The sequence below is a fragment of the Ruditapes philippinarum genome, unplaced genomic scaffold (assembly GCF_026571515.1).
Source record: "Ruditapes philippinarum isolate M1 unplaced genomic scaffold, ASM2657151v2 ctg4439_1_1_1_1, whole genome shotgun sequence".
NCBI lineage: Eukaryota > Metazoa > Mollusca > Bivalvia > Venerida > Veneridae > Ruditapes > Ruditapes philippinarum.
In genome coordinates, this window is record NW_026865240.1 from 47,316 (window position 1) to 64,203 (window position 16,888).

Here is a 16,888-nt window from a genome sequence, read left to right on the forward strand (position 1 = left end):
TTCTTGAGCATTTCCTGAGGTATCAAGTTACATTGAGAACCTGTATCTATTTTGAAATTTACAGGGGCGGACTTTCGGCCAATTTGGAGTTTAACCATTGCGCAATCAGGTCGAGAAGTAATGAAATCATTTACCGTGCATACATAAAAATCCTGATCGTCACTCGATAAGTCCGACTCACAATTTATATTGTTCACAGTATTACGTGATTTACACATTTTCTGGAAATGATTCAGTTTGCCACATTTTCTGCACGTTTTCCCCTTCGCTGGACACGTTTTGCCCTCTTGATGTGTTGTCCCGCATCTAGAACAGGTCATTTTCTCGTCCCTGTCTTGTGGCTTTTCCCGCCTTCGGATTAAACGTTTTCTAGGTCTCGCCACGTGGTGAACGTCCTTGTCAGCCGCAGATGCCATTGAACTCAATTGCTGTTTGGAATATTCCATATTTTGAGCGATTTGTACAGCTTTATCTAGAGTCAATTCTGCACCTTCGTTGATTAGCTTTTCTCGAACCTTAGAAGAATTTGTGCCAAATACAATACGGTCCCGTATCATTTCGTCTGTGTTTGCAAAACTGCAGTCTCGTGCACAGATTTGTAATTTTGTCAAGAACGAATCGATGGTTTCTTCTCCCTGTGTTTGGTTGTAGAATTTATACCTAGCAAATATTGGATTGAGCTTAGGTTGCACATAAGTTCTGAATTTTCTGTAGAACGTGTCGATCTTTTTGGCATCGTCTTCAGAAATATCTTTCCACGTGCAGTGGATATCTCGCCCTTTATCACCAATCCATAATAGAAAGTAAGAAACTTGTTCTTCTTCAGACTTTTTCTTCAAAGGTCCTGTAAACATTAGTTTTGCGTGACGTTCGAATTTATTATAAGCTTCAGGTAAATTCGAAGATTCCCAGTCCATTTGTGGCACTGACAATCCAGATAATTCCATTTTGTTTTCAAATATTAATTTAATTGAATAAGTTTATATCTTGTGCTGAACACTCGTCGTGTTTTACTTTACTTCATTGTATCAACGCACTTGGTTTAATTTCTATTAATTATTGTTCATAATAAACGAACATTACAACATGGTGTCAGAAGTGGGATATTCCATATTTTGAGCGATTTGTACAGCTTTATCTAGAGTCAATTCTGCACCTTCGGAGTGCGGACTTATAACTGCGGACGTCTACAGTAATTACTTTGAAGTCGATGCATTGCCAGAAACAAAAAGTAAAACTGTTATTAGAAAATTAACAATGCATATGGCTCGCTATGGTCAAGTAGAATCATTGAAAAGCGATAACGGGCCACAGTTTAGCTCAGAAGAATTTCAAAAATTTGCTTCTGACTGGAATTTTAAACATGTAACATCTTCACCTGGATATAGCCAATCCAATGGTTTCATAGAAAAAATGGTCTCAATAGCAAAAAAATCAATGAAAAAATGCCACGAGACCAAAACAGACCCATATTTAGCATTTCTGGAATATCGTAACACGCCTTTAAACTGCGGATATTCTCCCGCACAACTGTTAATGGGCAGACGGTTAAAATCCATTTTGCCTACAACTAATGAGCAATTGAAACCATCTTTCATTAACCACAAATCTGTAAGAAAATCTCTGCAAGAAAACAAGGTTACGCAAAAGAACTATTATGATAAAAGTTCGAGGTCACTTCCCCCGCTAAACAAAGATGACTCTTGCAGGGTGCAATTTGGGAAAACTTGGAAACCAGCCATAGTTCTAAAAAAAGAAGGGGAGAGATCATACAAAGTGCAAACTGAAGATGGCGCTATTTACCGCCGTAATCGCCGCTTCATAAACAAAACGCGGGAAAAGTTCCCTATCAATACAGAGTCCTTCCCTAATATCCTCCACCAAGGTCAAGACCCTCATGATATAATCTCAAACACAGCACCTTTAAATGATACAGGTATTTCCCAGAATATTCAAAATCCTATTAGCCATGAAACAAGGTCAGGCACAGGTTATCAGACGCGCAGTGGTCGAGTAGTAAAACCTAATAAACGTTATAATACCGATGAATGGAGCACTGTTAATTACTCATCCGGAATTGATTGACATTATGATCTAAAGAAAAAGAGAGAGAGAGAGAACAGAAATAAAATAATAGTAAAAAAAAAAAAAAAAAATTGTGACTTTATAAGACTATTTAAATTGTTCTCTTCAGTATGTATATGCATTTTTAATCATCATTATTGTTTATTATCATATACAATTTTATTAACATGCGTTGCTTATTTTTTCTTTTAATAACAGGGAGATGTAGTATCATCGTACATGATGAACTTGAGCTGACCTATGTATACAGTAATGCTTGTTTGCGCATGCTCCGTACTTCTAGTAAATCTAAGATCACATGTTAAGGGTTAAAGAATAAGTTTATATCTTGTGCTGAACACTCGTCGTGTTTTACTTTACTTCATTGTATCAACGCACTTGGTTTAATTTCTATTAATTATTGTTCATAATAAACGAACATTACAACATACATGATAGTGGTCACATTTGTGGTACGACTTGTCTTTGGTCCGGATCGACTAAACACTGTAGTTCTATGTTTACTTCCGGTAGTGCAAGTGTACAATTTTTAAAGATAATTTACTAAATTGAGTTCTTGTTTGCATACGTTACAAGTCAAGGTAAGTTATTTTCAAATAAGCTATAAGACAGCAATTTTGATTGGAAACATTGACCTCTATTCTTAACATTATTGGTCAGGAATTTCAAAAGATTTATTGGTAACCAGCAAGCAAACGTCGTTAGAATTTCACATTTTTTCCACAATTTATTTTATGTTACTTATAAATCTGCCGAGTTGAATTTACATTTTTTTTGAATTTCGGCTCTCATCTTGTATGAACTATTTTCAAAACATGCAAGAAAATCATTATTGCCTAATAAGGCACACCTTTGTGAATAACATTTTGTTTTATTTATCAAAATATTCACATATTCAAAAGCATACTGAAACACTGTTTACCGGTACTTTCTGCACATTCCGTTTTCAGGTACTTTCTGTACATTCCAGACATTAGCACAGAGGAATTTACTGATGAACCACATACCCTTGTTGCACCATCTCTAAGTCTAGTCTACTGGTCAGGGACCATCAACCGGACACTTTTTGAACATTTTTCCGTACAGATTTTATAATTTTTAACATAGAGACCTAAAAATTTAACACAGTTCAGCTAGGTTCTTCTCCTAACTAACAAACTAGTTTGTTTATTTCTGATTGCATTGACACTTATATCTGAGGCTTACAGGGAGGGTATCAAAATTACCTAAATTGTCTACACTACAGTACCATGTGTCCGGACAGATATGTACATGACATGATTTAATTCAGATAAAAGTTTGGGTGTTTTGATTTGTGATTTTTAACATGATAAACAATATTTCAGCAGCAAATGCTAAAGTTTTGGATATTTTATTGTTTACTCTCAAATGATTATAGCTGGTATATGAGGTCATGCATTGCTTTCTTAACCCCCAAATTTCAACGTCAACATTTTTGAAAAAGACATTGAAATATTACCATTTAAGGAGGTTGAAATAAAATTACAGTGCACTCCGGATACAACAAGAGCGTCGGGACTTCGGATGATTCCTCGTTATAACCGGGTCTCGTTATAACCGGGACAGAACAAATTGAGAAATCCGACACCGTCGAGCATCATTTATTTTTACTTTCGCGTGCATCCTTTTTGAAGAGTAATAAGAATAATGGGAGGTAACTCTTTGCAATCAGGAGTTTTTGTTTTATTTAAATATACATGTAAATAAATATATCTAGCTATCATAGAATTTAAACAAAACATGAAAACACAACCTACGTCTAACCGCGTGTGTTTTTTCATTAATATGTACATTTTAAAATTCTTTTTCAAAAGTCACGCAGTGCATTTCTCACGAACACCAATTAACACTGCAAGAAATTAGCCGCTTCCTTTGTGCTAATCACTCAATGAAATTGTTTTGTTATGACATTTCGTCACCTTAAGGACAATTTAGCCCGTAGCGCTGACAAAACAAGGCTGACACATTTGATCGCTAATTGATCGACCCATTATCTCGTCCCGCGTCAATAATTTCTTCCTTAATTGACCTTTCTTATTGGTCATTTTTTTTTTTCAAGTTGACAAACTGATGCAGACGAAGTGAAATGAAGTGACCTCGTTAAAATTCTGAAAAATACGCATGGGACGGCGAAATTATGTACGTTGTAACCGATATCTCGCTAAAACCGATCTCGTTATAAACGATAAAAAATGGAAGGAAAAAGGCCGGGACACATTAGAATGTACGTTGTAAGCGGTACCTCGTTAAAACCGATCTCGTTATAAGTGGAGTAGACTGTATTTACTTAATTATAGAAGAAACATGCATTTATTGTTGATAAAAAAGTGACTGACAACCACTTTACAAAAAAAATACTAAATTAAGCATTTTATAGGCCGTCTGGGTTTGGTGGTTGTCCGGTTTTGGTGGTCCCCAACCAGTAGTGAACAACAATTTCAATAAATTGTTATTTGTTTTATGTTGATAAATTTCTTTACACAAAGTCAAATTCTCAGCTATAGAGGCATGTATTGTGTGTGTATTGACCAACTTAAAATTTGTTGATGTGACCTTTGTAAATGGCTGTTGTGAACTCACTGGGGTGCTTGATTAGTAAACAAGAAAAATATTACAATACATACATTCGTATGTAATATAGGATTGCATAATAACTCTGGTGAAGACTTTTTATGCTTGCTATATAAAATGAACAAACATGTCATCAGATATTTTATATTTTTAAACGTTTTCATGGAATGTAATAAATATATCATAATATTAAAGTTTCATGCCTTCTGATGAGGAAAGTGATTCAAGAAAAGAACAATGACCAATTAACTGCTTTAAAACATTAACACAAAATTACACATCTTCCACTGAACAGGCCATATGAAAATCTTGCAAACCTACAGAAATAGAAATATAAACAATAAAAACCCGTTTTTCCCGCGTATTTCTTTGTTTCTTGAACTCGTAAATCTGGTCACCAGTTTATTAAAAACCATTCAAATATATTAAAGGTATAGAATTTCATTGAAAATCATAGTCTGTCACAGATTTGAGAAATTATTATTTATTAACAAAAAAAACCATCATTATTTATTATCGATTGATTCAATTTAACCCAAAAGATATGGTTTGTAAATATTTATCACAAATAAATATAAAAAGGTATTTCCTATCCTATGTCCAGGTTAGCTTAGGCTATATTCATAATTCCTGCGATAAGTCGCGATGGTGCTTGGGATAATCACGTGATACTGTAACACAGCCATCTTGCGATACGAAAATGCCTGGCCCTCCTCGCACAGTTTCTTCTGCTGAAAATATAATATGAAATTAATACTTGCAATTCAAAGTTTTTTTGCTATATAAAGATTATTATTTACTAATTGCAAACTTTTTCTCTGCCTGTCTATGTTGATGTTTTGTCATTGGCTGAAACCATCACGTGATCAATACACATTAAGTAGTGAACTAATTTAATTTTTTATTAAAATTATGCAAGTTATCGGACATATAACAATTGTATGTGCAAATAAATTTATAAAACAATCTTAGAAGTATTTAAAATAATAAAAATCAATGGAAAATGACAAATTGTAAATTTGCGTATGACAACTCACCCCTAAACAAAACATAATAGACTCAACCAAAACAAGCGTCTGCTTCTCTACCTAATTATGTAGTTATCAGCAAATCAAATTTAAGAGCAAACCTATTGTAAAAAAATTACTATGACCACAGCAGATTTCGTACAGAAAAAATTGACCATTTTAAAATCAGGTCATTTATTGTATATGAATAACATACAGTATTACTGTGAAAAAAAAGAAGATAATTTATATTGAAACTTAGAAGGATTGATGTATAAGTTTTGTTCTGTTACATAAAACAAAGGAAACAAAGTATTCATTTTCATGCTGTGTCATTATTTGCTAAGACATCAAGTTTTTCCATGTTTAATGATAAAACTATAATAGAAAAAATTGAAATACCACATAGTTATGATAGTAACCCGGTGTACAGCATTAGGTGTAATTTCCCAGAGCTAAATCCTGAACATACTGGTAAACGTGTAATTTCCCAGAGCTAAATCCTGAACATACTGGTAAACAGTGTTTAGCTAGTTTTTCAAAAAGCTGATAAACAAAGTTTTTGATCTGTGATGCAGTTTTCTCAGCTGACATATTTAAAAAGTTTTATTTTTAATATCAGTCTTTCAAATTTCACTTGAGAAACACTAAAATTTAGAAGTGCAGGCCTTTTCAAAATATATCCATTACATTGCATCTTTACTTATGAAGCAACCTTTTATATGTTGTTGTAGAAATACATTTCTGCTGATGCATGAACTCTATTACAGATGCTTTAAACTTGAGTCTTATGAAAATGAAATGCAGCAATTTGTGAGTGTAAGATTACTAAAGAGTACTAAAACTTGACTGTTTGCATCAAATGTTGGGTATTAACAAATCATATTTTTGATGATTTTTATAAATGAATCTTATCTAAAGGAAGTTAACATTTTGACAATATTTGAATGAAAGACTTGTTTTCATTAATTCATAATAATGTAGTCAATATACAGGTGTATTGTTGCTAGGATATTTTTCTTAGACTTCATGTTGCAAATAAGGAACATGCTCTTTTAAAATAGACTTGTGTTGTAGAAAGGAGACATACAATATAATTGTGTCAGACAAGGGTATAAAGAGTAATTGAATTACATGTATATCTGTCATATCAGAAATAATATTATTAACAATACATTTGTATATTGTAATATTTTTTGCTAATGTTTGCTTTCAGTGTGCAACAATTACTAGAACTATGTATGAAGTTAGGTAGTATTCGACATACAATCCTACCTTATATACATGTGAGCAGCCAGTCAAGTTCAAGTGAAATAGTAAAATTGGTTGTTTTTAGTAAGGTGACCACATGAATAAGGATATTTGCTTGCTTATTTTGTAGGCGTATGGCCACCTTATGAACTAAATGATAAAATTATACTAACAAGATGACCATCAAGGTCAAATTATTGAATTTAGCCTAAATTGTCATAACTTGGTTTTTAATTATTATTGATTATAATGGTCCTTAATGGACATAAATTTGATTCATAATGTCATACTCAGACAAAAAAAAACATTAATGATAACAGGGACATGTGGAATAATATAATAACTTAATTTTGATGTAAGTAAAAAAAAAACGTCTTTGACTGTCAAGGTCAAATATGAAATTTTAATTAAACATTTGTATTTTGTTCAAGAAAATGATGTTTTCTTGGAGCAATCTTCACTAAAATATTCTTTTTCTGATGTGTTTGACTTCAGAAATAAGAAAAAGTCAAGCAAAAGTCAAGTTTGGCAGTGGCTCTTTGTAATAGTTGAAAATAACATAATTATAATGGTTGAAAATAACATAATCATATTTTAACTATGTTTCCATCTGGTTACAGGCTTACAGCCATATTCCTTCAAGCTATATATAGATTTAAATTTTTTATAAATCATACAATAGATTTATTTATGTTAATTGTTATTACAATCAGTATGATCATTCATTTAGATGTCCATGCATAAGGCAGTTAAGACTTATATTGTGCAGTAAAATGATTTAAGTAGTATTACATGTAGTATTTTAGATTTATCATATTTAGGTTAACAAGGAGTTATGTAATTGATTACAGAACTATCAGCTTCCTGTATGTAGTAAAATGATGGGTGACAATATGTGACATATGCCTAGCTACTTGATGTTTTATCAATGATACATGTACCACTCAGTATACTATTATGTTATACGGGTTGTGGGTGGGATGTAACATTATATAATATAGCCAGCTGAAGGTTATATAAATAAATGCTAGATATAATTACCCCAACAGCAACCTGTATAACTAATTTATAATACTGCAGATTTGTTTGACTGACATTTGTCATAAATAAAAGTTGAAAGATATGTTATAAATAATAATAAATAATAATAATAGAAAATAATAATAAGTAAAACAAATGTATCTACAATTTCTCAAGAACTTAGAAGTTGCCATTTAGTGCTGATATTTATACCCCCACAAACGAAGTTTAGGGGGGGTATATAGGAGTCAGCTTGTCGGTCGGTCGGTCCACATCATGGTTTCCGGACGATAAATAGAGTTTGGAATGAGGTATTGTAATCAAACTTGGTATATAGCAACCTATTGTGAAAACTCCGGTTGGTATTGCATTTGGACCCCCTGGGGTCAAGGTCAAGGTCACCGTTACTAAAAATAGAAAAATGGTTTCCGGACAATAACTAGAGTTAGGAATGAGATATTGTTATCAAACTTGGCGTACAGCAAGCTTATATGAAAACCTGGGTTGGTATTGCATTTGGGCCCCCTGGGGTCAAGGTCAAGGTCACCGTTACTAAAAATAGAAAAATGGTTTCCGGACAATAACTTGACTTAGGAATGAGATACTGTAATCAAACTTTGTGTATAACAAGCTTATATGAAGACCTGGGTTGGTATTGCATTTGGACCCCCTGGGGTCAAGGTCAAGGTCACCGTTACTAAAAATAGAAAAATGGTTTCCGGACAATATCTAGAGTTAAGAATGAGATATTGTTATCAAACTTGGCGTATAGCAAGCTTTTATGAAGACCTGGGTTGGTATTGCATTTGGGCCCCCTGGGGTCAAGGTCACCGTTACGAAAAATGGTTTCCAGACAATAACTTGACTTAGGAATGAGATACTGTAATCAAACTTGGTGTATAGCAAGCAAATATGAAGACCTGGGTTGGTATTGCATTTGGACCCCCTGGGGTCAAGGTCACCATTACTAAAAATAGAAAAATGGTTTCCGGACAATTACTAGAGTTAGGAATGAGATATTGTTATCAAACTTGGCGTATAGCAAGCTTATATGAAGACCTAGGTTGGTATTGAATTTGGGCCCCCTGGGGTCAAGGTCACTTACTAAAAATAGAAAAATGGTTTCCGGACAATTACTAGAGTTAGGAATTAGATATTGTTGTCAAACTTGGCGTATAGCAAGCTTATATGAAGACCTGGGTTGGTATTGCATTTGGACCCCCTTGGGTCAAGGTCAAGGTCACCGTAAGGAAAAATAGAAATATGGTTTTCTGACAATAACTTGAGTTAGGAATGAGATATTGTAATCTAATTTGGTGTAAAGGAAGCTTATATGAAGGCCTGGGTTGGGATTGGATTTGGACCCCCTAGGGTCAAGGTCACTGTTACAGTGTTACTAAAAATAGAAAAATGGTTTCCAGACAATTACTAGAGTTAGGAATGAGATATTGTAATCTAATTTGGTGTATAGCAAGCAAGGTCAAGGTCACCGTTAAGAAAAATAGAAAAATGGTTTCCAGACAATAACTTGACTTAGGAATGAGATACTGTAATCAAACTTGGTGTATAGCAACCCCATAGGGTCAAGGTCACTGTTACAGTGTTACTAAAAATAGAAAAATGGTTTCCGGACAATTACTAGAGTTAGGAATGAGATATTGTAATCTAATTTGGTGTATAGCAAGCAAGGTCAAGGTCACCGTTACGAAAAATAGAAAAATGGTTTCCAGACAATAACTTGACTTAGGAATGAGATACTGTAATCAAACTTGGTGTATAGCAACCCCCTAGGGTCAAGGTCACTGTTACAGTGGTACTAAAAATAGAAAAATGGTTTCCGGACAATTACTAGAGTTAGGAATGAGATATTGTAATCTAATTTGGTGTATAGCAAGCAAGGTCAAGGTCACCGTTACGAAAAATAGAAAAATGGTTTCCAGACAAAAACTTGACTTAGGAATGAGATACTGTAATCAAACTTGGTGTATAGCAAGCTAATATGAAGACCTGGGTTGGTATTGCATTTGGACCCCCTGGGGTCAAGGTCACCATTACTAAAAATAGAAAAATGGTTTCCGGACAATTACTAGAGTTAGGAATGAGATATTGTTATCAAACTTGGCGTATAGCAAGCTTATATGAAGACCTGGGTTGGTATTGCATTTAGGCCCCCTGGGGTCAAGGTCACTTACTAAAAATCGAAAAATGGTTTCCGGACAATTACTAGAGTTAGGAATTAGATATTGTTATCAAACGTGGCGTATAGCAAGCTTATATGAAGACCTGGGTTGGTATTGCATTTGGAACCCCCTTGGGTCAAGGTCACCGTTAGGAAAAATAGAAATATGGTTTTCTGACAATAACTAGAATTAGGAATGAGATATTGTAATCTAATTTGGTGTAAAGGAAGCTTATATGAAGACCTGGGTTGGGATTGGATTTGGACCCCCTAGGGTCAAGGTCACTGTTACAGTGTTACTAAAAATAGAAAAATGGTTTTCGGACAATTACTAGAGTTAGGAATGAGATATTGTAATCTAATTTGGTGTATAGCAAGCTTATTTAGAGATCTCAGTTGTGATTACAATTGATTGAAATATTTCTTTGTACACAGTTGAAAGTTTGTGTTCAAATTTTTCTTCAGACTACTTTTTTGTCAAAAAGTCAAAGTTGTTGGTGGGGGGTATTAATCACCTTCAGTGATAGGTCTAGTTTAAGTATAATTATGTAATTATCAAATATTAGTATAAAGAATGAATATATAAAGCATAAAGTTCTTGCATATATTATTTGTTTGAAAGACATTCAGCATGAGACAAGGATTCAACGTTTTCCCTATTAAGAACAGTCTTACAAAAATATGATACAATACAGTGTTTTTTTTCCCTTATATATATAAGTAATACCAGGAAAATGGCACATAAAAAGTAGACAACAAATTTCCCAATTTCTGACTGTCTGAAATTCCCAAAATTAAATGCAAAATTCCCCACCAAAATTGGTAATTCTGCTGTTTCACACCTAAACATTATTCATGTACTCAATTTTTTAAAACTCAGATACGAAAAAAAATACTTTAAGTTAAGTGTCTTATTGTTCATAAAACATAGTTTTATAGTGTATTTAATTCTGATGCCTCCCTGGATAAAAAAATACCCCATGAATACTTGGAGTATTATGTAAAATTCCAAATTTGAGTCACAATGATGCATTTTTTCTCAAATTGTTGGGTACCGGGTAGTAGGGGAGAAAAACTGTTGTATTAATTTTAAAAAACATCATTTCAACTAGTTTTGATCATGCAATGATCTCCATTCTTGAATATTTTGTCAGCTTCAATGTTATAGAGATAAAAAGGAGCTTATATGTTTCCTAACCCCACAGACATTACATGCAGGAAGTTCAACCTCCATGTCATGTACATGACATTGTATTACATGATCCATAATTTTTTCATCTTAGTATATTTCAAGATTTTCCTCAAATCATTCCTTGTAAGTTTTTTCTAACCATCAGCCAAATGATCTGAAAAAAACATATAACAGTTCTGTCATTGATTCTTTTTCTTGTCCCAACAATTTATCATATAAAACATTGAAGAGTTTAGATTAGAATAGATGATACATGAAGCTCTTGTTCTCTTGCCTTTCTTCCCCATCTGTTATCAAACTATAAAACAAGCATGCTGTTATTCAGATAGCTGTTATGAATTTTTGTTCTCACACAAATGTAATACTGCAGATTCTTATTCTTGTTCATCCATCAATTAAATTTCAGTGATAAATGACTGGTCATACACAGCAAAGCTACTTGTTTCATGTTAAGAGAATTGCATGAATCCTTCTGGTTAATGCATGAAGGAAAATCAATTAAAAGTTTGTTGAACATCAAGTTTCAGTGTAATTGTTACATGAAAAATAGCCTTACAGATAATTGAGAGCTAACTCTTCGCAAGTTTGCATTATTTTAAGACAAATTTCCTGTGCAATCAATATTTAACGTTTTTAATGGCTGCCATTCAGGGAGTAATGAAGTTGTTTTTTTTATAGGATCGTAAATCGTAATTTAGGGAAATATTGGTTACAAAGTGATGTAAGTCTATTTGGAAGGCTTGATAGAGGTTATTGAAAAGATTTTAATCAGTTTTGAACTTGTTTTGGCCATAAATAGTACTTCAGTTACATATCTGTGTACATGTAGGTACAATGTAGGTACATGTAGGATGTAAATTTAAGGATGGCAGTTTCTCCTGTTATTCCAGTGAGGCTGTTAGGAGATTTACTTGCTTTATAAATATTCATTTAAAATATTCATGTCCATATAAGGTATGAAGTATTTTCACAATCAGATTGGTTTTCAGATTTGGTATTAATTTGTTCTGCAATATGTTACATAATGCTGTTTTCTTTGAAAGACTGGCTATTGGATAATAATCATAATATTAACAATAAAGGATTTAAACTAACAAAAAATTATGACAAGACTTAATAAGAGAGTAAATCTTTGTTTTTTATTGGTCATTTTGTCAGAGTAATTTTATACATTCATTTATGAATATTTTCTTGTGTAGCTAACCATTGGTATAATATTTTCCCAGAGTGTGGCATCAATGTCTAATGACATATAAAGTTCTGCTGAATGAAAAATGTCATGAAAATCACTAAAAATTTGTTTACAAGTTGAAGTTGCAACACTCCTCTTTTAATGGACCAGATACTACCTTAAACTTAAAGTTTGTGGGGCAAAAAAGCACTATAATGAAATAAAATCAACCTATTTCTTTGTAAATATAACGTAAGCAGCACATGTCAAGAGAAATGTGTGATTATGGTTTTGTATATTTATAGTATAAATTGATTATTCTTACATAATTATACATTTGTAATTATGCTACGGTTTTGTTCAACTTTGTTTTCTTTTAATATATATTTGATAGTTTAAAAAGTGTATACATACATAAATATTGTAGCAAAGCCTACTTTAGTATCAGTTCATCTTCAAAAAATGTTTGTTTTTGTTTGTTTGATTTGAGGTTTGGAAGATAAAACCATTATCCCATTTCACCATATTCATTTGCAGTATATGGAATAAGGAAGTGTTATGTCAAGTACTGATAAACTTACTTGTTTTACCAATGAAATATCTATAAAATAGTAAAAATACATAAATGGTTTTTTTTTATAATAGAACTTTAAAGTTGATAGTCTAGTTCTCAACTTTCATGTTTAAACAATACAATTGTGTTAAATGTTTACATGTATACATTTTTTGTAGGAAAAGACAAAAAAGATACCAAGGATGTAAGCAAACTAATTAAGGAAGTTTAGAACCCTATAAATTAAGACAGACAGAGAGAGAGGGGTGACAGATTTGCCAATATCCTTTTAAAAAACAGAAACTCTCATCTTGATAATGGATGCAAAGTAAATTCAGTAAGTACATATTTGTTAATCAGTTTTCTTGTTAAACTTAATGATCTTAATTGCATGTTACTACTTTAAAAAAAATATTGATACTTGCATCTATTTTGAAAGGATTTTATTATTTGAGAAATGATAATGTGAGATATATCAGTTAATTTGCCTTTTTTGTAGTAAACATACATGTATATTGAAATTGATCTACAGTATGATATGGGTGTCCTGTTTAATATATAGGAACAAAGCTATGATACTGGTGTCGAGATTTATATAGGGACAAATCTATGATACTGGTGTCTAGATTTATAAGGAAAATACTGTGATACTGGTGTCTAGATTTATATAGGGACACATCTATGATACTGGTGTCTAGATTTATAAGGAAAATACTGTGATACTGGTGTCTAGATTTATATAGGGACACATCTATGATACTGGTGTCTAGATTTATAAGGAAAATACTGTGATACTGGTGTCTAGATTTATATACGGACAAATCTATGATGCTGGTGTCTAGATTTATATAGGGCCAATTCTGTGATACTGGTGTCTAGATTTATTACAGTGTATGGACAAATCTATGATACTGGTGTCTAGATTTATATAAGGACAATTCTTTGATACTGGTGTCTTGATTAATACAGGGACAATCTATAAATACTGGTGATAGGGACAATTCTATGATCCTGGTGTCTAGATTTATATAGGGACAATTCTTTGATACTGGTGTCTAGATTAATATAGGGACAAATCTATGATACTGGTGATAGGGACAATTCTATGATACTGGTGTCTAGATTAATATAGGACAAATCTATGATACTGGTGATAGGGACAATTCTATGATACTGGTGTCTAGATTAATATAGGGACAAATCTATGATACTGGTGATAGGGGCAATTCTATGATACTGGTGTCCTAGATTAATATAGGGACAAATCTATGATACTGGTGAAAGGGGACAATTCTATGATACTGGTGTCTAGATTAATATAGGGACAAATCTATGATACTGGTGATAGGGACAATTCTATGATACTGGTGTCTAGATTAATATAGGGACAAATCTATGATACTGGTGATAGGGACAATTCTATGATACTGGTGTCTAGATTAATATAGGACAAATCTATGATACTGGTGATAGGGGACAATTCTATGATACTGGTGTCTAGATTAATATAGGGACACAGAAATGCTTGATAACATAATACACTGATATTAATATTTATAAATGTAATGTGTGTAATTCAATCATCACTCTATGACTTAAATTTATCGTTTTAGGTACTTCCCTGAAAACTGCGGATATTTGTGATATAAGAGGAGAAGTTGAGAGTGACTGGTAGGGAACAGGTAAGAAATTTTACAAACTTGGGGTTGACCAAAAACACAGTTTAAACAAGTCTACTTTCTGTTTTCACAAGAAAGGTTCAAAATGTTGTATGTGTATATAAACAGGGGATAAATAAGTTACTTGGAGTGATAAATAACTGATCACAGTTGTTGGTGTTTATTTAAATATGGTTCTGTTTCTGATAATGAGAGTGCAGTGAAGTTAAAATATATAGCCTATGTTTCAAAGGAAGGTACTGTTATCAGAAGTACACATTTAATTGTCATGGTTCAGTCATTTTGATTATCCACTCTGAAAATATCTAAAGTAAATTTAGCATGTCATGGTAAAGAAATTAGAGCCAGTTTTATACATGTGTGTGTTATTTATTTATGAAACAGTTAATTAGTATATCAATGAATAATTAACTACATGTACATTTGTACACATGTCTGTTCCTTTAATGATATATTGATCAGAATGTAATTGTCAAACTTGGTTACCTGAAAGTACCTGGCATGTGTTAGTTTTATGACACTTGACACATTACTTGATTTGTACAATGTTTTCTTGGAGTGCAGTGAAGATAACAGTATGTAATAAAGCACTGTAAAGTACTATTTACTTAATACATTTTAATTTATTTCATGAAAGAAGAGGGTATTATAAATAATGCTTAATTGATTGTATTTTAATAAAGGACTTCAACTTTAAAGAGTTGCATTGTAAAGGTATTTCTATTTATTCATTACAATAGCTGAACAAGAAAAGCATTGATGCAAAGCATCAAAGGGCGACGCCAAAAGAATTTGATCCAGATTTGCACCTAAATACTTAACAAAAGATGTGTACTTTATAGCAGTACCATTACATGTGACCTGGAGGCTAGGGCCAGGTTAAGTTGAAACTTAAACCAAAAAAGAATAGACTCTGTCTTGCCAAGATGCAAAGGCAATTTATAGTCAATTAAGCAATCTTATAAGACTCATGTTATAAGAAAGAATTTCTTCAGATTTAATTTATGAGACACAAGGATTCCTGAGTCATCAGCATATAATCACTGGCACGAGTATCAGACCTGGGAAGAAAAAATATGACCAGATGACCAGATTGATAAAAAAAAAACCGTGTTTATAAAAACCAAAACAAAAAATGTAAATAATGATCCCCTTTAAAAATATACTTTCAACTTGAAGTATATTTTTAAAGGGGGTCATTATTTACATTTTATCTTGGTTGTTGACACTTTTAAGATGAACACAGGTTTTTTTATCAATCTGGCCATATTTTTTATCCAAGGTCTGATACTCGTGCCTGTGCATTATAATAAAAGCTTATTGCTTAGGGTTGAAGACATGTAATTGACATATATTAGACATAAAAGAGGACCTAAAATGAACATCAGGGGGACAGCATAGGTACTCAGAGCAGTAGTAGAATAAGTACCAGCCACATCAACCAGCTACTATCAGAGATAAGACTTAAACCATGTAAGAATGTCATTATTATATGGCAGATGCTTGAAGTTTTCATGAAGAAGAAGAAAAACAACTTCTTCATGTGCAGGATAGTGTGTTCAACTGTATCAAATGCACTTTTTAGATCTAAAAGTATCATGCAATACTGCCTTTGTCCATTTCAAATAATGCAATCTGTTAAATGAATCAAACATGTGTCAATTGAAAAACCACTTCTAAACCCTGACTGAAACTGCCTGACCATGACTCAAACCCATGACTTTCAGAAGACCAACTGAGCTATCCGTCCTGCTACACATTTTCTCTTTAATAATGAAACAGTTCTAAACCACAACATATTTCCCCACTATATCGATTTGTGTTCGTGAATTTCTTATGTTACAGAGCATAGGAAATTGAACTCATGCTTATATGCAGTCATAGGATGAGAAAAACTTTGAGCTTGACCAGAACTCATTAACCTGTGACCAACATAAGAAGAAATTTTTATGAAGGCTGATTTGTATTTTGCATCAAGGGCACCGGGCAAAAACATGAAATGCAACAAACAAACCACTTTGTGTGTAGATTGTATTTTCATGTTTTCATCTGGCGCCCAGTTACTTTTTGTACTATGTTGGTTTTCATGTGGCACAAATCACCCACTATAAATTTAGTGCACAAATTTATTCAAGGGCAAGTAACAATCTACTCTATGT

At 32.7% G+C, this 16,888-nt stretch overlaps 1 protein-coding gene and 1 long non-coding RNA gene across 2 annotated transcripts; both read left to right on the forward strand.

Moving 5' to 3' along the window:
- The first annotated feature begins 1,257 nt into the window (after positions 1 to 1,257).
- On the forward strand, positions 1,258 to 2,085 carry LOC132728319 (uncharacterized protein K02A2.6-like). Its single transcript, XM_060713968.1, has one exon. The coding sequence runs from the start codon at positions 1,258 to 1,260 to the stop codon at positions 2,083 to 2,085; it is 828 nt and encodes a 275-aa protein (XP_060569951.1).
- Positions 2,086 to 2,574: 489 nt separating this feature from the next.
- On the forward strand, positions 2,575 to 14,880 carry LOC132728317 (uncharacterized). Its single transcript, XR_009625466.1, has 3 exons — positions 2,575 to 2,666; positions 13,230 to 13,387; positions 14,664 to 14,880. It is a non-coding gene; the product is annotated as an uncharacterized LOC132728317 (long non-coding RNA).
- Positions 14,881 to 16,888: the final 2,008 nt, after the last annotated feature.

Coding starts and splice junctions, on each gene's coding strand:
- LOC132728319 (XM_060713968.1), top strand. CDS start 1,258: ATGCATATGGCTCGCTATGGTCAAGTAGAATCATTGAAAAGCGATAAC.